Source organism: Ananas comosus, linkage group 7 (assembly GCF_001540865.1).
Source record: "Ananas comosus cultivar F153 linkage group 7, ASM154086v1, whole genome shotgun sequence".
Taxonomy (NCBI): domain Eukaryota; kingdom Viridiplantae; phylum Streptophyta; class Magnoliopsida; order Poales; family Bromeliaceae; genus Ananas; species Ananas comosus.
In genome coordinates, this window is record NC_033627.1 from 7,695,215 (window position 1) to 7,719,781 (window position 24,567).

Genomic DNA, 24,567 nt, shown 5'->3' on the forward strand with positions numbered 1-24,567 from the left:
ATACATAAAATATTATATATTAAAAATTGTAATAATAAATTCATGAAATTTTATAAATAAATATAAATACATAAATATTTATATATAAAATAAAATAATATATATAATAAATGAATATATTTATATAAATATAATATATATTATATTATATATATATATATATTATTATATATATATATATATATATAATATAGTAGATATATATAAATAATATATATATATATTATAGAAATGAGCTCTTTTGAAAGTATCAACACATTCGTGCTTGTAAGTTTTAGGCGCTTCAGATTAAATATTGTGGTTAGGATATGTGGGCCCCCTACCAGGGTTAAAGTGGTGCTGTTAAATCAGTATCAATTCTAACGGTGTAAATGATGCAATTAGTGCGATCTAACGTAAAAAATCTAGGAAAAAAAACACAAGACACATATGGATTGTGCTTTACCAACACCATAGCTGAACTACTATAAATATATATATTATATAAGCTTATATATCTAAGTATATATATATATATATATATATATATAAAAGGTCCACTGTGGACCCCTCATGTGGTCCACGAGGCTAAAATAGCCTCGTGAACTGCGCACCATCCATGCTCCCAAAAGCCCCGCATTTTTACTGTTCAACTTCCACTTTTCCAGAACGGCATCGTGCGAGGAGATGGGATCCGCTGCCGCGGTCCTTGCTCCCGGCGCCGGCGAGGGCGGCGGAGGACGACGACGATGCGAGCGGCGACGAGAGCGGCGACAACGCGAGCGGCCACGAGAGCAGCGACGACACGAGCGGCGACGACGCGACCCTCGGCCGCGAGTTCGTGACCGCGATCGCCGATTTTTTAGGCGAATTATTCACGAATCTCGAATAATTTACGAATAATAATTTTTGAGGAAGAAATCACAGTTTTTTTTTTGAATTTTTCAGAAAAATACGAAAATTGCAGTTTAATTCGTATGTAAAAAAATCGCCGTTTAATTCGCGTATTAAACGCGAATTAAATAAGTAAGGTTTCCCCCCACGTTCCGCCTCCTCTCCGCTGTCTACAGTGTAATAATTTCCATTTAATCCCTCTCATTCTTTCCCCAAACTGCTCCAAATTTCCCTTCTGTCTCTCTAATTCCTTCAATTGTCACTCTCTCAAAGACTCCAAATTTCCCTTCTGTCTCTCTAATTCCTTCAATTGTCACTCTCTCAAAGACTCCAAATTCTCCAATTCCCTTGAGAGACAGGACTGGTCCGTGCCCGCATCATCCTCCGCAATCCCTGTCTCAGAGCAATCTCATCATCGACGGGTTGCAGATCGTCCAGTTGTTACTATGCTCTGCTGCCCCCAAAGCCCTAGTTGCAGGATGAGCGGGCGCGGGCGACAACAGCGAGACGAAGAAGAAGTAGAGGAGAAGGCGGCGGAGGCGCATGTGGCCTCGGCGAGGTGCGGCGCGGCGTATCGGGCGCTGTGTGAGTGCCATGGGCGCGTCCGCGACCGGCTGCAGCGGAAGGTGTTGTGCCGGCACTTGAACCGCGCCCTGGCGGAATGCATGGTCTCGTCCTGTTGCCCCGAGGAGGCAGAGGCCGTGCGCGCCCTCTGCAGCAGCGCTGGCACCTCCCTCAAGCGATCCCAGTGCGAACGTGCCCAGTTCGCCCTCGCCTTCTGCCTCTCGTCCCACCAACAGCAATAATTCACGCCCGATAGGTGTTCTTCACTCTTCCTCTCTATCTCGGTCTCATGCTTTTCTTTTCTGCTAACAGTTCTTGATCATCCTTTTCTTTCTGCTGGTCGACCGCCTGTAAAAGAATTGAAGAGGTGAATTAGTGATGTTTTCCGCATTCTAGTAGTTCTAAAAGGCTTTGAATTCTTGGGCAAAAATAACATACCTTTCAAATCCTGACCGGAGTAGCGCCAGATGCTGAGAGCGAAGACTCATATATGCCATCATTTGACTATCATCTGAATCAATTGTTTCTCCTTGTTTGAGATCTTTGTTAAGAATAACTTGTTACTGTACGACATGTACGGTCGCTCTTCTCCCGGTGCATCAGCTATACGTGGGGGCCTTGATAGCCAAGTTGATCCATCAAGGACCTTTTGTGTTTTTGTAACATAATCAGTGTGCACTTCTTCCATATAGTTGTTTTTGGTTCATATTCAGCATGCTATTCAAAGTTCAAAATCACATTTCCATTTCAGAAAGAGTTTTGTTGAATGTTACAAACTTACTTGGTGACTAAAACAGAAAGTAGTGTATGTACAAACTAAGTGTGCTTATACTTCTACCTATACAAATTTCGTTATAATGCTTGTAGTAGATATTGAATAGTGAATTACATGAGTGTGAAGCCCTGTAATTAATTTTGCATGGTAAACAGTACACGCACATTTTTATATCTTGCTTCATTGTATTATTCTCCACGATCTTCCACTTTGTCGGTGATTTGTATTTAACGTATTCCTGTCATGTATTTGTATTCATGCACCATGCATTGAATCCAGCTTTTTCGGGTGGCAAGTATGTAGGTTCATTGAATTTTTGCTCAGTTATCTTGACTAGTAAGCAATTTGAGATGCAGAGTCCTTATGAATTATTTTGTGCTAAGAGACTTGTTCATTTTTCCAGTTTGCAACATTCCAAGAATGCTCTACCTATTTGAAATGCTGAGGTTGTCGCTTGACATTACATAGTGGGAGGGGACAAGGGGCTTATGGATGGTTGTTAATGAGGAACATAATATTACTGTGAGGGTGCGTTTGGTTCGCGCTATCTTTTGAAGATTCCTAGTAATCCAATAGGAATAAAAAAATATGACGGGGTTTGGCTAAACGCTAAGTAATCTAGTTGGTAATATTGGATTTACTTGGGAATAAGATTCATCCCAAAGTACTAATCTCATTCCCTTGAGTAAGAGTTGGTATCCTCGTATTAATGGATTGGAATAATTATAATATGTCTAATCTCTTTCTTTCTTCCTATCCGCCTGCTAATTGGTATTATTTTTCTTTACATTACCTCATATCTCTTTCTAAACTTATCTTTCTCTCTAAAATTCAACTATTTTTCTCTCTCTAAACTAAGCTTTCTCTTTCCCTCTTTTTTTATAATCTCAATTCTCTCACTCCCTCTAATTTCGACTCTATTTCTCTTTCTATTTTTTAATTATGCTCTCTTTTTCTAACCAATGCTCTCTCTCCGTAGCATTATCTAAAATTAATTAAAAAAATAAATTAATTAATTGTATATTTTTTGTAATCTTAAATAACATGACTAAATAATATGACCATGCGAACCAAACACAGGAATTTTATATTCTTAGTAATAGGATGAATAGGAATAAGATTCTCGGATATCTTTTCATTCCTAGTAATCTTTCATAATGCGAACCAAACGCACCCTGAATCCCATTTCCATTGAATATGGGAACTACAAAGGTCCCTGTCTCATTGTAATCCCTATCCCTTGGTAATGTAAAATGCTTACGCCTCGGGAATCTAGGATGGTTTCATCACTTAACGTAAGCCTCTCATATCATCTCAATATCAGTTCAATGGTGAAAATATCATCGTTTTGGGGAGGGAAAATGAAAAGAGAATGCTGAGCATTCCTTGAATCTTACAAAAATGATGAAAGGAATGGCCTCTAAAGGAGGTGATGTCATTTATATTTCTTTATATTTTTTCAAGATCTTTCTTTTGTTGGTGGGTGCATATCCATACCAAGTACTTATATCCTTGCTCTAGAGTCTGGACATTGAAAAAGTTCTTCCAAATTACAATTTCATAGATTTCTTTATACGTTTACAAAGTTATTTTGATAATTGTGAACTCTTGTTTTTTCATTTATTTAATATCTTTTACGTCATCTTTCAGTTTGCTTAGGCTTGATTGACCCACGTAGATGTTAGCAAAATTGTCAACTTGTCTACCAGGCAAGCACATTACAAGACCATAGGTTGGTCTATAACATCCCAGATGAGTTTCAGTTTTGTGGACCTATCAATTATTGTTTGTGTCAATCTCTGACAAACTCCCTAAGCCCCTTACTAGCCAGATTAGCTTTGTGATTTGTATATGCGATATCCATCAATATAAATATAACTGATTTTCTCTTATTCTCATCTACTTCATTGTTCTTAATTTACCAAATTGACAATCACTTTTGGCAGCATGAGTCCCTGCTTTTTTCTACCTTTGATTCGTACCTCTTCAACCATCATCCTCGTTGATCAGACTGTATCATGCCTCCATTGTCACGCCGCTGCGCCGAGACCGCTACCAATTTGGTCCGGTTCGGGCGCGGCGAACGGATGCCGAACGGATAGCACCTCCCATGTCCGCCCAAGGCTAAAACGACGAGATCATGTATACAAGTTCCCAGGAAATACACTTGCTTACATACACGATCAAACAACGATAACGAAAGCACAAACAATGCTAATCAACCAAGAGCAAGCATCACAAGTAAAAGCATACAAGTGAAATCAAAAGAGAGATATACTTAACTTAATACAATTATCACTTTACATTCTTTCAAAACCTGTATAAATATATACAATCCTCTCAAAACCTCACCCTATACATCAACTACTCTCAAATATGACATAGGGTAGAGCTAATGCAAAAAGGAAAGTAGGCTACCACTACTACCACTAGGGCGTTATGCCCTTGCCGCGATCCTCGCCGGAGACACTCGAACTCGGACCTGTAAAATGTGGGGTGAGAACTATCTTCCATAGTTCCCAGTGGGTTCGGCCGCCGACTCCGCCGATCTCCCCACTAGGTCTAAGTAGGCATAGAAAGACAATAGACAGATAGATAGATACATGGAATTGAAGGCATGAACGATAATTAAGCAAGTATAAACATGAACATCTAACTATGCCTCGATCTGTAATAATGCATGCATGCAACATAAGGCAAAGGCTAAGTACTAAGCTACTATGCACAATAATAATATTACTCATCAGGTTACCCAATCTCTCGGCGAACTCGAGGCTCACTCACAGTCTCATGTGTGTAAGTCTCATAGGGGAGGAGTCCCACTACTCAACTTGTAATATACCGAAAATTTTGGGTTACAATGCTAATTTGAATTTGAGGGATCAAAGAGAAGTTGGAACTAAATGTGTAATTTTTTTCGAGTAATTCTGGGGGTACCGAATTTTAATATAGAATTAGGTATGAATAAAAATAGTGTGAGATATTATTTTTATTGGACTTCAGGGTGTAAAATATAAGTCTGGAAAGACTCGTGTTGAAATCGGAGCGAAAACAGAATATTTAAATTTTTCTGTATAGAACGGGACTGATATTTTAGCAGAAAATGCATAGTGTCAGAAAATTACGAAAACTGAAGAATATGTCTGAATTATTTTTATGAGGCTAGATTTGAAGTTTCATGTCATTCTGATACCCGGAAGGTGGAAAATAAAATCCGACTACTATCTGCTAGAGATTACAGTTGGGTAGAGCTTTCGGTGACCAAAAAATGGTCGAAGCTGAAAGGTTAAGATATATTCTGTTTTTCTAGCGAAAATCGAACCTGACTGTCAAATTTGAGAGCAAATGGACATTCAGAAGGGCTCCAATTAAATGTATCAGACTAGAATTGGACTAAGTGATAATAATTGATGATTTGTGGACTTAAAGGCAATTGTTACATTGCTTACAAGGACTTCCACTAGGCTGCCAGGGGACTTCCATTCTTATCCTCTCCCTGTACGCATGAGAGAGAGAGAGTGAAAGGAAGAGAAAAGGAAATAGAGAGAAGAAGAAGAAGAAAGTAACAAATTTTGGTGCCGTTTGTCGAGCCGATCGAAACGCCGCGCGTCGGATTTTTAGCGTTTCGACATTCGGGTTAGTATTATAATATTATTATAATTTCAAACCAGATTTTTAGTGGATTCTAGAGCTAGTTTTGACATGGAATCCTAGAATAAGCTATATGTTGGCCTTGGTAGCTAGGAGTTAAAATAGCTATTATGCAGGATTTTGATTAGAGATTAATGTAAAACTCTTCAATTCCCTAATTAAAGGTTTTTGAATTGTTGAAATTTGAAGCTCTCTATATGCTATTGTTGACAGTTGAAATTTAGAGAAGTTATTAAGCAGAATTTAAGTAAGGATTGATGTGAATCTTCTCAATTCCCTAGTAGAGGGTTTTCGAAAGGTTGAGAGTTGAAGCTCCTTATGTGCTGTTGTGATGATGGTATAGTAACAGGTTGGGTAAAGGCTATGTAGAGTTGAAGTTATTGTACAGATTTTTGTTAAGGTTTGATGTGAAAAGCTTCTAAACTGAGTCGTTTAAAATTCTGGGGTGTTGGAGCTTTTATACTGCCATGAAAACTAGAGAAGGACTACATGTGGTATATATATAACATGTGAATTTTTGGAGTTGATTGGTAGCTTTAAAAATGAGAAGTAATAAGAGGAAGTCTTTAATATTCCTAATTAGTTAATATATGAACTAAGGTATATGCTGCCAAGTGAGTTGGTGTTAGTTTATAAACTCCTAAGGAATGTGTATAGTGGCAGACTATGTTGGAATCCTAAAGCCTATTGTTGTTATTATTGCTGCTAGCTACTGCTGCTGCTAGCTGATGCTGCTGCTACTACTACTACTGCTGCTGCTAGCTGCCACTGCTGCTGCAGCTAATGCTGCTGCTACTGCAGCTACTGCTGCCACTGCTACTGCAGCTACTGCTGCTACTGCTACTGCAGCTACTGTTACGGCTGCTGCTGCTGTTGGTTAATGCCAAGAAGGAGAAGTCCAAAGACTAGATTATGAATCAGAATTTCAGCATTGGGTGTTGAATGTTGGCCTTGGCAGATAAGAGTTAGAATCAACTCTTATGTAGAATCTTAATTAAGAATGAGATAAAATCCTCCAAATTGACTGTCTGAGGATCATGGGGAATTAAGGTGAATTGACCTATAATTCCTGGTTAAGGCTTAGGTTGGTCGAAGACTAAGCCTATGTTGTTATAGAAACTAGAGAATAGTTTTATGTATTGAAGTCTAATCTCGATAATGCACTTTTGCAGGAAGTGAGACCCTAACTTGGAATTGAGCATGTATGAACCTAATTGGGGATAAAGTAAACGCGTTGGCGAAGTCGGTTCGGTAATCCATCGAGCCTACGCGAAGATAGGGCCAAAAGAACGTTTTCGACTTCAAATAGCATGAACACGGATCGCGATCCTTAAGTGACTACGGGAAGTGGATTTTTCACGTTCCGGTATCGAGTAAAGGTGGGTTGTGCTTTACCGAAGTGATTAGGTCACTTCCATGCCAAAGTAAATCGTGGTTTCATTTGATGCATATATGAATGTAATTGGCGAAATGTGAACATAGATGCTAAAGTATACATAATTGTTGACACATGAAAGCGAATATTTGATGCATATGTCTAAACATGTATGAAAGTGAATGTATTATAGTTCAAGCTATATGAATATCGATAGTTCTAGTTGATTAGAAACCTCGATGATAACAAGGTAAATGAGAATATTCAAACTATGAACCTAGGCAAGAATACCTAGGATGACATATTGATCGAGTGGCATGAACCTAAGTTGAAAAAGTTGGACATTATATAGGTCGGACATGAACCTAGTGTCATTGGACATAGGTCGAGTAAGTAAACCTAAAGTTGCGATCTAGGTGAAATGACATAGAACCTAGTGTGATTGGATACCTAGATTATGACATATAGTGACACTTAGTAAAGTTGGACTAAGTTATGGATTATAGTGGTAGAAAGACCACATAACAATGATTGGTTTAGACCTAGAAAGGTCGTTGACATAGGGTAAAAGAGTAAACTCTTAAGTTGTGGAAATGGATTCTGGAATCCTAAGACCTGTGATGACCTTGGTATCAAGGCTAGGGCGTGTGTGACGATTTCACCGCCGAGGTGGATACCAAGGGAGGATTGGGTGTGTGCGCAGAGTTCACCACCCGGAGGCTTGAACCATTGTTCGGCGTGTGCGACGATTTCGCCGCCAGATGGTTAACCAGTATGTGGATTATGCCGCCAGAGATTGACTTGAACCCTTGTTCGGCGTGTGCGACGATTTCGCAGCCAGATGGTTAAGTCAATGAGTGCGTGCCAGTGCGCGATAGTTCGCGAATGATTGACTCGAGGCCGAGTCGGGTGGTTAGCTTGATTAAGGTAAATGACACCTTAGAAGCTAGTGTGGTATGAGCTTTGGATAGCAAGATAGAAAGTAGGATCAGTAGATCTACTTTTATATTGTTGCATAATTTGCATAGTGCATATCGTGAGGCATACAAGTTTTAATATCTGCATAGATTATTATGGTTATCTGTTGGACTAACATGTTTCAGTACCTCCTTTGGACCTGGTGGGTCGAGCTTTTTCCTTGGGTGGCCGTACCCACTAGGAACTATATTTATATAGTTCTCACCCCCGTGTTGTTTTTGGGGGTACATGTTCGCATGTGAGTGGCGCGGCGACGCGAGGACAGGGCGTAGCTCCATAGATAGTGCCCTACCACTGGGACAGAGATAGCAGTACCTTGAAGTGGTCTAGCATCAGAGTTCAGAGTATAAATTGAAAGAAACAAATTTATATTATTTTGTATAAGTTGTAATAATCCCAATATATTCTTAGTATTGTAAAATGTAATAAATATCTGAGATGAATGCTTGTAATAGCATAGTTAGCATTTTATGTTTTTGATACTTATGCAATCTGTGGTTGAATACAGTTCCTGGTTGGAACCTCTTGTATTACATTGTATGGATTGTGACGCCTAGAACGTACAGGGAAGGCTCTATCCGTTCGGCGGTCTGTCAACTTGCCCGAATCCGACCAAATTGGCGAAGCTCGGGGCGTGACACAACTACCCCCGAGACCGCCTGTGGACAGATACTTTAGTCCAAAGGCAAATACATTAGCCCTCCTCAGGTGACAACTCTGGAGTGCACTACTTGTGTGGAGCGACCACACCAGGCGCAGACAGGCTAGGTGAGCTCGATCCAAATCCTCATGAACTGGGAACATCCTATCAACTAAGGATAGTATCATCATGGTATCCAAGCAAATCCCATACTCATCAATCTAGTGTTTCCAACCACACTAAGGTTCTTATAGCTATTCATCCTAGGTTAACATTAACTAGATGCCACTCGTCATAGGTTAATATTAACTAGATGCCACTCGTCAAAGTTCAATGTCCTCATACACTAGTTATACCATTCTAGGTTCTCATTCACATAACACAATCATCACAGATAGGGTTAAACTATATCATGTTCAACTCATGCATACTAGGCTCGACACTATATCCACAAAACCGACACTATATCCACAAAACCAAACTAACACTAGCATGCAATAATACGTAACAATTACCGTTTACACCCTATAATGCGATATTACAATGTGCACTTGATCAACATGATAACTTAGACATAGGGAGCAGTTCAACTGCTTCGGGATGGCACCCCCCACCTTTTGGTGATGCCGCAAAGGTCGGTAAAACTTGACTTCGCTATCCTTGGCCGTCGCCTCGACTCCTCGGGCCAATACGAACCCTCGAGCGCTCGTTTCGGCGATAACTTCGCACCCGCTCGTCGTATCGACGAACCGTCTTCGCCAACGCGTTCCGAGACTTAGCAATTAGGTTTACGACCCATCAAAAGAGATCAAAACCCTAATTTTCCAAAAACCCCAATTCGGAATCCTAGGTTCGCAACAATGGAGAAATCCATGGTTCAAGCCTCGGATTTGAGCTAGAACCATCAATTTAGCTCCTCTAGGTTCCCTCAAAACCATCCTTAAGCTATAAGAACCAAACCCTAGGAAACCACCATTATAGGGTTTAAAGCTTACCTCAATACCAAGCTTGTTCCTAGCTAGAGGGGGAAGAGGAAGAAGATGATCTTCTTCTCCTTCTTCTTCTTCCTCTCTTTCTTCTTCTCCTTCCTTTCTTTCTAGAGAGAGAGAGGGAGAGAGCTTAGGCTAGGTTGAGGGGAGAAATGAGAGAAGAGAGAGAGCTACACTCTCATATAGCCCCAACTTAAGCTACAATTGCATAAAAGTTCCTCAACTTTGCAAATATGAAGCAGCCCAACCTGGGCAATTTCGGGCTACGGGGACCGGTCCCTCGAAGGGGAGGACCGGTCCTCGAGAGCTACCCCAACCTTTACGCATACGGGAACCGGTCCCCCACCTGAGGGACCGGTCTCTGAGAGCATCCTTCAAAAACCTAGCTACGGGAACCGGTCCTCTCCCTGAGGGACCGGTCCCCGAGAGCATGAAGTCTGCACTTATGCAGATTCTTGCACAATTGCTCTCGCGGGTCCGTCCTCAATGCACTTTTCATGTTTTTGATGTTCTCGGACTTTCCGAAGCACACCAACTCGACAAGTAGTCGATTCTAAACGAAGTCTAATCCTTGAATTTCGAGAATTCACTTCCTTACATCCGTTGTGCCTCTTGCTACTTTTTTTATCCCTATGTGTTAAGGTTTTCTTTTGAATAAGAGGTTTCTCATTTGTTGTCTTAGCTACCTTTAGGTGCATGGTAATGGGTAGAATTGCATACACAATAGTAAGCACTCTTCGATTTGTATGACATTTATCTCTTTTTTGATCTTTCTCTACCTTTTTAGCCGTTGATTGCTTGTAGGATGATTGTGATGGTGATCTTGGTCGAGTGAGAGGTTTGGCCTTGATTCTAAAATTTTCTGTTGATAGGGAATAGACTTGGGAATTTGCATAACTTTCTCCAACTCACGCTCATAGTAGGTAAACCTGCTTGATTCTGGGCCACTTTTTCGTCTGAATATATGCCTAGCTCAATTCCTGTATTGGTTAATTTCATAATTTATTAGCAATTTAAAGAGATAAACTGTTATCTAAGTTGGCAACTGTTATCTTGAGAATAATTAACTATTTATTAAGTTATTATGAAGTTTCATCATATATATTTTTGTTTCCTTCTCGGTTTTGCCATATAATCACTGTTCCGTTCCCTTTTTAATCTGTGAGGATAAATCCATATGGCCTCATGAGTATTCATACTGCATTTCTTCTGTATATATTATTTTATTGTTTGATGAGTAACTAGAGGCTGATTATCAGAGTTTAAGATGAAAGAATTGATACAGGTGTCAAATTTCTAGCCGATGCAACATCTGGGAAGAGAGGTGTTTTGCCCATGACAAGCTGTTACCTACCTTCTCCTTGTCAAGTGATGTTCATGTTCTGGAGAAAGCAACCCTTCGAAGTTCCTGAAGACATAAGAGAACTGTTTGGATGAAATTAAAAGATAGTGCGTAAGTTAAGTGGCCTTCATCTTCTGGGCAGAAACAAGCCAAAATTAAAAGAAGCTAATCTTGTACTATTCGGCTGAGGTATTAGTTACAGTGGGATTGGATGTAAAGTACTGGACTTTCGTAAATTAGCAATGTCTCAGTATAAAATAGTATTTGATACTATTAGAGAGTTATGGAGGTTTTCTTGATGACTTGGTTCAGTTTTGGCGCAAAACAGATGTGAAAACGGAGTTCGCAATCAATTATGCGGAAACTTAAGTTTTTGTGTAATTTTGGATGCCTGAAAGTACTTGAGGGCGTTTGAACATGGAGTGTAGCATGGGATTTTAGTAATTTGGACGCCCAGATTGTCTTGTGGGCGCTCGAAACTTTCGGATGGAGAATTGGACAGCCGAAAAGAGTTCGGATGCCCGGATTGTCCTATGGGCACTCGAAACTTTCAGACGGAGAATCGGATTCCCCGAAGTGATTTCGAACACTTAACTTGAGAGTTGGAGTTACCGTTCACCTTAAATATTCCGGCACTTAAAATCCCCTCCGGATGCTCGGAATTGTTCGGATGCATCTAGAGCCTGTCAGCTGGAGCATCCAGTTATGAACTTTTGGATGCTCGAAAAGTTTTGGGTGCTGGAAACCTGATGCTGGCTGAGGATGTTTATTGTTATAATTTTTTTTTTATTTATTTATTTTTTTTGGTTTAAGGAGTTTAAGTGAAATTGTTTCAACTCTATAAGTTCCCCCTCACCTTTTCTATCCTCTTCCACATGAGAACCCTAATTCTTACCTCTCTTTCTCCATCTTCTTCGTCTCTGTTACTTTCTCTTTCTCAACACCTTTAGCTCAATTGGTGTTTCTACTTCCTAGCTTCTAATCCCTACATGGTTGGTTTTCAGCTGATATACAAGGAGAAGATATTTTGGACGGTTAATCGTAGTTCTTCGCTGCCAGAATTGTGGAACTAAAGCGCCTTGGAGGTAAGCTTTAGTGTTTTAGTGTATGTTTTTAGGATTTTGGATAGTCCTCTTTAGAAGAAATTGTCTTGGGAGAAGTTTAGAGATATTATGTTAAGGTGCCATCTTGAAGGAGGTTTGATATGTAGAAACTCCTTGTTTAGAGTTGCTTTGAAGACTGTAGGAGCTTGATGACGTGCAATGAATTTGGCAACGTTTTTGGTGGGTGTAGTATTCAAAAGCGGTGAACTTACTCTATGTCTTCTTTTCATGTTTCTAGCTCCATCGCTATGTTTTAAGAGCAAAAGTATCCATGGTTGACCTTTTATTTCCTTCGTATATAGTTGTAAATGGGCATTCGTTAGAATTCCTATATATTAAGTAGTTATTCATTTAGAAACCTAGGGCGTGTTTGGTTCGCTTCTTTTTCACATTGGAATCGGAATCGGAATGGGTCAATCCGTTTGTGGGTGTTTGGTACGCGGGAGTCCTATTCCGATTCCGATTCCCGAGTGGAATGGGAATTCCCCAATCACCCATTTTTTCAATCCGGCCGGATTGAAAGTTGAATCCGGACGGAATGGATATTTATTAGGATTAAATTTATTTTTTCAACTTTTTTAATTAAAATGTTAATTTAAATTTATAAATTTAATTTTTAATTTTTAATTTTAATTTGAACTTGAATTAAAAATTAAAATTTAATCAAGTATTTCGAATCTAACTTATGAATTTTAATTTAAATTAAATTTTAATTTAAATTAAATTTTAATTTATATAAAGTTTTATTCAAATTTTATTTAAAACTTAAATTAAATTTATAGATTCAAATTAAAATTTAAATTGTAATTTTAAGTTTGAATTTGAATAAATCAAAATTTAGTTTTATAATTGGAAGTATCCATCAACTTCAAGTTTATCAATTTATTTTTAGAAAAAAATATAGATTTAAAATTTTGAAATCTTTCAAAATTCAATGTAAAATTTTAATATTTAATTTTTAATTTGAATTTTAATTAATATATTATAAAGATAAAGTTAATATATTAATCTGATTACGTTTTTTATATTTACTTGAACCAAACACCGACAATGGGAATGATTTATTCCGATTTCGATTTCGATTCAGGTGATGAATCAAACATAATTAGGTAATGACTCATTCTGATTCCGATTCCAGTTTATTTCGATTCCGATTTCGATTCCGATTTCGATTTCGAACCAAACATGCCCCTAATGTCTAGTACATCTTATGTCTTATGGTTACTACATTCTTGAGTAATACGTTCTGTGGACGTAGTTGTTCAAATGTAGCCTTGCTTCTGTGTCTGTTAAGGGCGCTAATAAAACCTCTGTATTCTTCTAGTAGTCCTAGTAGAACAATCATGACCAAATTATGGTCTGACTTAGTTTTACCAATTGCCTGAAGAGCATCACCAATCGACTTGATCTTCTGCATGTAATCACTCATGCTTATCGAGCCTTTCTTGATGCTTCGTAATTCGGACTTTAGAGAGAGCTGTGGAAGCAATTTTATCAAGAAAATAAGTTTCAATTGTTCGCCAGGCATCATATGCAGTTTTGAGTGAGTTAGAAATGACTATTTGTAATATACTAAGAGATAGGATAGCATTGATTCATGAAAGTATAGTAGTATCTTCTCTTTTCCAACTAAAATATTCAGAATTTATAATCCCCTTATCAGTGGTACCTATAGTCTGAGAAGGCATAATACCAGTTTCGTCTACATGTAATGTAACACTAAAACTTTCTAGAACATTAAGAAAAACTTGTTTCCACACAAGATACATGGAATCATTGAATTCTAGTGGTATGAGAGCTTTGATGTTAACAACTTGTAAATTGTTGAATGCCAAGGATAATAGGATATAAATACAAAAAAAAAAAGAACACATATGGAAGAAGGTGAGACTTGTGGTGGATCATGGCTATGGATCGATATCTCCAAATTATGGGTCCTACTCTTATATCATGACAGAAGGGCAAAAGAGTATACCCTATTGGATTGTATTGATGCAAATATATAATATATAAGAGATATATCAAATATAGTAATAAAGCCTAGTATAGTAAGAATATAGACGGGCTTAGATACTATGTAATTCTACTCTGTATATAATAGTAATATATAGTTTTCTGATATAGAGAATAATGCTAAATATGTCGTAACAATATTATATCATGGATTATGTAGTTGTACTATGTAAAAAGAAAAAACTTATGAGATCTTATTGATCATGACATGTGGCTAAGACCTACAAGGGCCAAATCGAGCATGTTAGAAATAATAACTCGTTGGGTCAAGCCGCTAACCCAAAATTCTTAAGCCTAGTTGCTAGTGTCCATGGTCTCTTAATTACCAAATTACAATCACATTCCCATTCGATGTGGGATTATTAGGGTGTCACAGACTCCCCCTGTTTTGGCCAGTCCAATCGCACGCAACCTAAGATAACCAAGTGATGTGAGATTTGTCTCGCTAGCCTTGTCATTTCGACCTTAGCTTAGTCTGTCATCTTGTCATTCTGATCCTGACTTAGCCTCTTATTCTGACCCTGCCTTAGCCAAGGCTCATTGCACACTTTGGCTGGTGATTGGCTCTTATACTAACTGTGATGCTCCAACTTTCTAGGGGGGCATCCATCCTAGGACTACTCTAGCTTTAGCACGCTTAACCCTCTTAAGCTCTTTAGTCTAGCCAACGCTCAAAATGCTATAGCTAGGTCTAAAAACTTACAACCATTAGACAATGTGAGACTTGTCTCATTAGCCTTACTCGACCTTGTGGGGATCTATTTTCCACCCATAGCAATTGTTAGTTGGTGAGCTGCCCTACTTCCCAAGGTGGTCACCTATCCTAGAATTACTCTAGTTCTAGCACGTTTAACCCGACTATAGCATATCGGGCAATGGTTAGGTCTAAGAGGTTAAGATAGTTAAAAGTGTTAGAACTAGAGTAGTTTTAGAGGTTAAGATGGTTAAGAGTGTTAGAACTAGAGTTGTTCTAGGATGGGTGACCCCTCTGAGAAGTAGGACTGCTCTCTGACTAACGATTGTTGTGGGTGGGGAGTGGCTTCCCACAAAGTTGGCTAAGACTAGTGAGATGAATCTCATATTGCTTGGTGATTGTAAGTTTCTAAACTCAGCTATAGCATTTTGAGCGGTGGCTAAGCCCAAGAGATTAAAAGAGTTAAGCATGCTGGGGTTGGAGTAGTCTAGTCCTAGGATGGGTGAACCTTGGGAAGTTGGAGAGTTACATTATGTGGTTGTACTATGTAAAAAAAAAAAATTATGCATATTGATCATGACATTTGAGTATGGCTTGCCAGAGCCAACTTGAGTTCTCCTATTTATTTACTCTTGTTTGGATCCCCATCCCCCGAGTTGGCCCTTCGGAGGTGTAGCCACGTGACTATGCGACTGTTCAAGCTACCTATAATTGGGAGCCTTTGTGGGTTCATGTGCGACTGTTTGATATCCTACTAGACATGACGTAAGCTTGATTGGACCATGAGTCGGTCATTGGAATTAGGTGACATGGTGTTTGTTATCAGTTATCAAATTGATACATAATGAAATAAACAAAGTTACTATCAAATTGATACATAATGAAATAAACAAACTATAATAACCGAGATTTTGATCAATAAAGAGAAATTGAAATTTTGAATTTCGAAATTTGAATTCAAATATATGTATATATATATATGTGTGTGTGTGTGTGTGTGTGTGTGTGTGTGTGTGTGAGAGAGAGAGTTTATGGTGGAACTCAGAGAGGGCTGGTTTTGTCGTAAATCGGTGACCAAATTGGGAAACAAAATGGTAGATTCAATGTCCCAGTCGTGCTGAACGCGCTGGGGCGATCCAATCGAAAATTTGACGGTGGATCTTCGGGAATCACGACTTATTCGTTGAGAGGTCAAAAAATTGGCAAAACAAAAAATCAGAGAAAAGTCTATTATTTTTTGCGCCATTTTGCGCGAATTCGAACGTCGAGGGACTTGTGTGCATAATACACATATTGATAGGGACCGAGCTGAAATTTATTGGTTGGGGAGGACTATTTGCAATTTTGCCAACTAATTTAAAAGCTGAAGCTAGGGTTTCCATGCAAACCCTAACCCTAGCCTATCCCTAGCTAACCCTAGAACACCTAGCCGACATCACCTTCTCCCTACCCTTGCCATGCGCACGCCCCGGTCGCCAGCAAGTTGCTCTGGCCGCCGGAAAACCTCTCCCCGACCTTCTCTCAACTTTCCTCTCTCCACCTTGCCTCCTCGGCCGTTGGACTCAGGGAAACATCTATACCCTCGGAGTCTTCATCCCTGGCCGAGACCCACCTCTGGCGTCGTCGTCGCCGGCCCCCACCTCTGGCGTCGTCGTCGCCGGCCCCCACCGTCCTCTCGTGTCGCCGATGCTGCTTGTGCAAACCGTGGCCAGCATGGGTCAGCTCGGGCCGAGCCCAGTTCAGCTCGGGGCCCGCGTGCGGGAGATGCCCTAGCTCGGCTGCCCTGTCTCTATCTGGCCGCCGGCGACCTCCCGCTCACCATCGCCATTGTCCCCGAAGCCGCCGACCACTGCTCCTACTCTCTGCGGCCGCCCAGACCTAGTGCGGGCTGAGATAGAGCCACTTTGGCCTCCGGGCGCCACCGCCGCCCAATGTCGAGCGCGCCGCCTTCCCTGGGCCTCCGGCGACGGATTGCCGTTGCCCCGTCGCTCCTCCGGCCGTCGCCTGACCGCCGTTGCCTCCCTGGGCCGAGCTGAGCTGTGCAAACTCGTGGATCTCCACTGCGCCACATGCCGCCTCTTGCCTCCGGCCAGCGTGAGCTCCGGCCCCCACTGACCGGCCGCACCCAACTCTGGCCGGCCGCCCCATGCCCTACTTTGCTCCGGTAAGGCTTTTATAGTTATTCAGTGTGCTTGTTGGGATTTGGTCNGATTTATTAGTTTCAGCACACTATTTTGGGGTTCCGGTCGCCTTTCTGGAGATTCGAAGGCACCCCGATAATTTTAGAAGTAAGCACGATGATTCCTGCTTCGTGCTGAACATCGTGCTTACCTCTGTTGGGGTCAGTGATGCATCAGTTTGCGTGATCGACGCGATTAAATTACTGTGAGTGTTGTTTCGCTGATGTTCACATTGCTCGTGCGCTTGCCACAGTGGCCGGCAGTGCTCCAAAGCGTGAGTACGGCCTCCGGCACGCCAAGACCTGTCAGCAGGTGTCTCAGCTTGGCTGAATGGCCCTTGGTTTGCGTTGTCGGGGCATAAAAGCCTGGAAATCACATAAAATAATATGATTTTATGTAATCGGAAGGGTTTTTAAACGATTGTACACTTTGGGGTCGCTATTGGCAGCATGTGCGAGTAGCGGGTAACCTCTGGACTGATTGTCCAAGGCCCCAGGCCCTTACGGAGACTGAAAATTGATTTCCGATGCGTTTGTCGGCAAAACCCGCCGACGGACCATGTGTTTTCGATTTGAAATTATTTTGATGGTGCCTTGTGGTAAATTGTTATGTTGCTGAGCCTTGTTGGCTGGTCACCCGCGTTGTTTCGAGGGTCCGGAAACGACGAGTGAGTGACGGTGGGTTCCGGTATCGAGTTGGACACTTTCGGGAACCCGGATCGGAACTATCATCCGACAATAATCATTTCGCAGCGAGATAGTGTATTTGCTGCCAAGTCACACAAAAATATGTATTTTGTGGCAGTGGGTGACTCGTAGTATGAGTCGGTGAGTTCCAGGACAGTTCGTAGGTCTCGGTGGAGTTCCGGCGCGAGTTCGAAACTTCTGTTGTTTTACGCCAATCGATTTTGGGAAACTGATTCCCGTAGGGTTATTGGAGGGAACTGTGAGTTAGTGATACATGTTAGCGGGTTGGATTCTAACCCGGTGGACCCTCCGTAGGCCCGGTTGTTCCGTCTCAGCAGTCGAGAGACCTGTATCATATTTGTACAGGTAGGTACTTCGATCCGAAGTCGATATAGTGGTGCACGCTCGATGATATCCTCTTACCTTTGTTCTTCCGTCGTTATTATTGCATATTATATATTGAGGCTTGCACCCATGTTGTTTCCATTGTACTCTACTCAGTTATTTTCATGTTTAGTATCATGAATAGGAGTAGAGTAGTTTTATCTACATGTGATATTTGTGACCTAGTTGGTCGGTTCTCGTACTTCTTATTAGTAACCTTGTTGTCGATTCTCGTACTTCTTATTAGTGACCTTGTTGGTCGGTTGGATTATTTGATGACCTATATGGTTAGTGTGCCCTGAGGGGGCAGGATTGTCTGCTGGTTGCCGACGGTTGGCTATTGAGCATTCAGCATTGATCGCCACTGCTTGTATGCATTTCACGAACACCAGCGGTCTGATCCACCGCAAGAGGGTGTTCTTTTCTGAAAAAGTGGTTGGGTGTGCCAGCCCATGAGCCCAAGAGCTTATGCTGGGGTTATATTTTTGTAGACCCAAGAGCTTATACTGGGGTCAGTTACAGATTAGAGCAGTTGTGGCACAGGCCTGAGCGTTGCGGACCAATATGGCTATTCCAGATTGGGTATTTTTGACTCGTTGTCTGTTGATGCATACATACAGTAGCGGTAGCTGTGCATTGTATATCCTCTTCATTTATTATCGTTGCTACTGTATTTCACTTACCCATATTGTTGTTTATCCTCCTTGACTGGTGAGTACCACTCGCCCTCGTAGGCTTGCGATACACACTGGGAGGGGAGACATATTTACATATTCTCATCCCCTACCCCATTACAGGTGATGTCGCTAGTCCTAGTGGGATGGTTCGTGAGGAGCACGCCTAGTGGTCGACAGAGCCACCGTCCCGTTGTCGGTAATTTCTCTACCTAGCTTATTTAAATAAATGACGTAGACTGTTTATTTGGTTTAGTTACTATTACGTTGAATTCATTTGGTTTTCTGAATGTAATAATGGAATTGAGATTTCTGCGAAATGAAAATGATTTTCTACCCCTCGTGGTAGTGAGTTTTAAAAGGAAAAGATTTTCATGTGGGAAACTGTCACGGCCCTGAGACCCGCTACCAATTTGGTCCGGTTCAAGCGCGTCGGACAGACGCCGAACGGACAACACCTCCCCTGTCCCCCCAAGTCAAATGACAAGATTGTGTACAACAAGTGCCCAGGAAAACAACTTGATTACATACACAATAAAATAATACGAGAGCACAACCAGTGCTACCAACGAAGAGCAAGCATCACAAGTAATATACGAGTGAACAAAGAGAGATACTAATCTATTACATCCATATAACTTAAATACATTTGATTATAATTTATCTTCCAAAACATAAACATATGTTTACAATCTTCCAAAATGCCTCACTCGCTATACATCATCTATTCTCATATATACACAAGGTGACTACTAACGCAAAATAGGAAGGTAAGCTACTACAACCTCTAGGGCGCTATGCCCTTATTGCGATCCTTGGCCGGCGCGCTCGTACTAGGCCGTGCAACAAGGTGAGGTGAGAACTATTGTCCATAGTTTCCAGTGGGTTCGGCCGCCGACTCCGCCGATCTCCTTACTAGGTCTAAGCAGGCATAGACAGATATACAGATAGATAGATATGAAAGCAGCAATAGCATAGTAAGGAAGTAAGAAAGTAATCTACCATGCCTCAATCTATAATCGTGCATGCATGCAACATAAAGTAACAACTAACTACCAAGCTACCATGCTCAATAACGATGTAATTCGTTAGATTACCCAATCACTCGGCTAACCCGAAGGTTCGCCACCATCTCACGTTTTAAATCTCATAGAGGCGGAGACTTTAAATGCTCGACTGCCCCCGAGACCTCCTGCGGACAGCTAGCGGCTGTCCACGCAGCACACGACGACTGCCCATCGTGTGTCTAAACTCCGGAGTGCAAAGCTTGTGTGGAGCGACCACAACAAGCGCAGACAGGCTATGTGAGTGCGATCCAATCCCTGTGAACCGAGAATACCCTACCAACTAGGGATAGCATGTAACATATGGAAACTTGGAGTTGCGATGTCAACTTTGATCTAGGGGGATCAAAGTGAGGATTGAGCTAGTTGGACATCATCCCCGAGTGATTTATGATGTGTGGGAATGAGTTTTAAAGAGAAATAAGTGTTTCGGTGCAAATTGGGCGCAAAACAAAATGTAAAGAGGATTTTCGGATTTCCGACGCTAACTTTGATTAAAAGAATTAAAGTGAGGCGTGAGGATACATTGTGGTATCTCCGAATCAATTGTGAAGTTTTGGAAAAGCCAAGGGGGTGTTTTCAAAGGGTTTGAAGTGTTCAGTGCGAAGTGGTAGTGCAAAAAGGAGAAATTGTTGCCATGTATTGGAATTGGAGCTGATACTATCTCTACTTCGGCTCAAATAATGTCAAAATGAAAAGGAATTGCTTCCAAATTAAATTAGTAGCTTGTGAAGGTCTCTTGGTATATTTTGGAAGTGTTTGGATGAAATCGGAGCAAAAACAGAAAATTTAGAATTTTCTGTAAATGACGGGGCTGAGAAATTAGCAGAAAAATGCAGTGTCAGAAAATTATGAAAATTGGCAGAGATGTCAGGAACACTGTTATGAGGCTAGGTTTGAAGTTTCATATTATTCTGACACCTGTAGAGAGAGAAATAGTATCCGAAAGTTATCGGATAAAGATTACAGTTCGGGACAGTTCGCACTGACCAAACGGGGTCGAAACTGAAATGTTAAAATTTCAGTGGACTTGTTAAGGAAAACCGAGCATGCCTGCCAAATTTGAGCTCAATCGGACTTTAGAAGGGCCTGCGAAAGGTATCTAATCCGTGCGGCTAAACGGAATATATTGTATTGAGTTGGGGGCATTATGGTAATTTGCGCAAGTTAGTGGATTTCCACTAACCTGCCAGCAGGGGAGCCTCCATCCTTATCTGCACCTCCTCACCCTGCATACGTAGAGAGAGAGAAGGAGAAAAGAAGAGAAAAGAAAAGAAGAGAAAAGAGAAGAAGAAGAAGAAGAAGAAGAAGAAGAAGAAGAAAAGAAAAAAGAAAGGTATTTATTCCTCTCTCTCTTTGCTGTATTTCCCATCCTCACTTTTTTCCCTGCTGCTACTGATTGAAGCATCAGCAGCAGCAGCAGCCTAGCTGCTGTCAGCAGCAGGCGCAGGAGCAGCAGCAGCCTAGCTGCTGTCAACAGCAGCAGCAGGCAGTCAGCAGCAGCAGTTGCAATAGTAGTAGCAGCAGCAGCAGTTTAGTCGTAGCAGCAGCAGCCTGCGCAGGAGCATCAGCAGCAGCAGCTCAGCAGCTTGTGCAGCAGCAGTAGTAGTATTAGCAACAGCAGTAACAACTCAGCAGCAGCAATAATAGCATCAGCTTCAGCAGCAGCAGCAATTAGCTGCTGCTGCGAGCAAATCAGCAGTAAAAAAACTGCTGCTGCAGGAAAGAAAAGAAAACAGGAAAGAAAGAAAAGAGAGAAAGAAAGCAAGAAAGAAAGAAAAGAAAGCTGCAGGGAAAAGAAAGAAAAGAAAGAAAGAAAGAAAAGAAAGAAAGTAAGGAAGAAAGAAAGAAAAAGAAATAGAAGAGAGGAAAAAATGAAAGAAAGAAAAATGAGAAAGAAAGAGTTGAAAGAACTCGATGTAATTGTGAAATTGCAATTGCATTGAAAGTCGAAATTGCATTGAAGAAAGTTGAAATTGCATTAAAGAAAGTGAAATTGCATTGAAATAGGTTTTTTATAAAAACTGACCCCGATAATGCACTTTTGCAGGATTGAAGCCCTAATGTGAAATTGACCGCGTACAAACCTAATTGAGGGTAAAGGAAACGCGCTGGCGAAGTCGGTTCGGCAATCCGTCGCACCCTACGCGTAAGATATCGCCAAAAGACAATTTTTAGCGACAAGTGTCGGGAACGCGGGTCGGTGTTCGTGAAAAAGCGCAAAGAAGCGGATTCCTTTCATTCCAGAAATCAAATAAAGGTGGGTTGTGCTTTACCGAAGTGATTAGGTCACTTCCATGCCAAAGTTAAAATATGGTTTCATTTGACGCTTTGACTATGTTGTCGACATTAAACATATATATATATGTATATGAATAGGCATATATGCGTAATGACATATGAAGTGCATTATATTCATCGTGAGATGTGTAATGGTAATCAGATGAGGAACAATGAAATGCATATGAATATATACTAAAGGCATATGAATAATGAATGTGAATGCGATATGAATGCTAGATGCATAGTTATTTACTGTCTAATTTCATATGATCAAAGAATATGTTATGCTAATGCTAAATTCATAGATACATAAATGATTGAACCTTGTAAATCCACGGCATGTAATTGAATAATGAAGTGTAAACATAGAAGCTAACAATACATAATTGTCGACCGTAAAAGCGAAAGCGAATATTTGAATGCATTATTTAAACATATATGTAAGTGAATTTAATTCAAGCTATTTGAATGTCGATAATTAGAACCCTCGATGGGTAACAAGAGAAGTGAGATTGTGTAAACTGTGAACTTCATGTAAAGCCTAAGATTGGGCATAAATCGAACAACTCCAATTGAGTAAAATCTGAACGGTAACAAAGTAAATGAAAATGGCCTGTTGTAATCCTAGGCGTGGTAACTAGGATAATGATTAGATCGAGTGGCATGAACCTAGTGTTATGAAACATAGGTTGGACATGAATTACTAATGGTATTAAATAGTTGGGCACGAATAAACCTACTGTCAAGAACATAGGTTGAAATTAGTAAATCTAGAGTCGAGATCTAGGTGAAAGAATATGAAACACGAGTGTAAATGAACCTTTAGTTATGAGTTAGAGTGACTTTTAGTTAAAATTGAACTAAGCGATTGATTATAGTTGCAATAGGACCACTAGAAATGATGATAGACCTAGAAGTCGTCAACATAGGGTCAGTAGTAAACCCTTAAAGTGTGAAAATGCGGATTCCGAAAGTCCTAGGATTGGTGTGATGGCAATAATAGAATCTTAACTACGGCATTGACGTTCTCCTCTCTCGTAGTGATTCACGGATCGAGGTCTCCTCTCCCGGTATGACCATGAAACAAATAAGGGAATCGAACTACCGGATTGACGGTTTCCTCTCCGCGTAGTGATTCAACGGAATCGACGTTCTCCTCTCCGTTGAGCTAACGGCTGTTTGGACGCGTTCTTCTTTCCCCGGTTAAGCTGTGGCGACTTAGGGTCAACAGGTATCGGACGGTTCTCCTCTCCCTGTGATGGACCTAGTGTCGCGTGGACTTAAGGCTGAGGTGTTGTGAGACGTCCTTCACCTCGAGCCTGACTTGACGCGGTACTCCGCGGTTGATTGACTCAAGACCGAGTCGAGTGGCTAGATGGCTAAGGTACAGTACCCTTAGGAAAGCATCGCCAGTGAGTACAATAAGAATAAAGAATAAAGAGTAGAGACTAAAGAATAAAGAATAGCTAATGAACGTGAGTAGCTAATAAAGAAAAGAATGCTATTGAGTAATGAGTAACGAATGGTTAATGATATAAAGTAGAATCAAGTAATCTACTTACATGATTTACAGGTATTGCATATTGCATAGCAGCGAGGCAAGGTATGGTTTTATTTGTTACATAGTCAAATATCTATCTATCTATTTGTTGAACTAACCTACTGTTGCCTCCTTTGGACCTGGTGGGTCGAGCTCTTCTCTTGGGTGGCCGTACCCACTGGGAACTATATTTATATAGTTCTCACCCCCGTGTTGTTTTGGGGGTACAGGTTGCACGCGAGCGGCACGGCGGCGCGAGGACAGGGCGCAGTTTCATAGATAGCGCCCCACCACTGAGACCGAGATAGTAACACTTGAAGAAGTCAAGTTCAGAGTTCAAATTGTAATGAAACAAATTTGTAGTAATTTGTATAAGTTTTGTAATAAGTTAAAGGCTTATGTAATATTGTAAATGTAAAAATCTGAGATAAATGTTGTAATAGCATAGTTTGCACTTTATGTTTTTGATACTTATGCAATTTGTGATTGAATACAGTTCCTGGTTGGAACCTCTTGTATTGCATAGTATAGATTGTGATGCCTAGAACGTACAGGGGAGGCTCTGTCCCTTCGGCGGTCTGTCGGCGTGCCCGAATCCGACCAAATAGGCGGAGCTCGGGGCGTGACATAGCATCATCATGAAATCAATGCAATACTATACTCATCACTCTAGTATTCCATATACACTAAGGTTCTCATATGCTACTCGTCATGGGTTAACATTAATTAGATGCCACTCGTCATAGCTTAATGTTCTCA

General features: G+C 40.8%; 1 protein-coding gene across 12 annotated transcripts; it reads left to right on the forward strand.

Annotated features, from left to right (window-relative positions):
• Positions 594-24,276, forward strand: LOC109712979. Of its 12 annotated transcripts, none has more exons than XR_002217013.1 (6): positions 594-1,693; positions 7,036-7,242; positions 11,131-11,298; positions 12,192-12,272; positions 19,045-19,120; positions 24,039-24,276. XR_002217013.1 is itself a non-coding variant. In XM_020236869.1 (2 exons), the coding sequence occupies exon 1, from the start codon at positions 1,320-1,322 to the stop codon at positions 1,677-1,679; it is 360 nt and encodes a 119-aa protein (XP_020092458.1). In that variant the 5' UTR covers positions 594-1,319; the 3' UTR covers positions 1,680-1,693; positions 7,036-8,698. The 12 variants fall into 12 exon arrangements, 4 of the variants coding, with proteins under 4 accessions (XP_020092458.1, XP_020092463.1, XP_020092459.1 ...); XR_002217016.1 differs by lacking the exon at positions 24,039-24,276 and adding an exon at positions 22,036-22,050; XR_002217014.1 differs by lacking the exon at positions 12,192-12,272.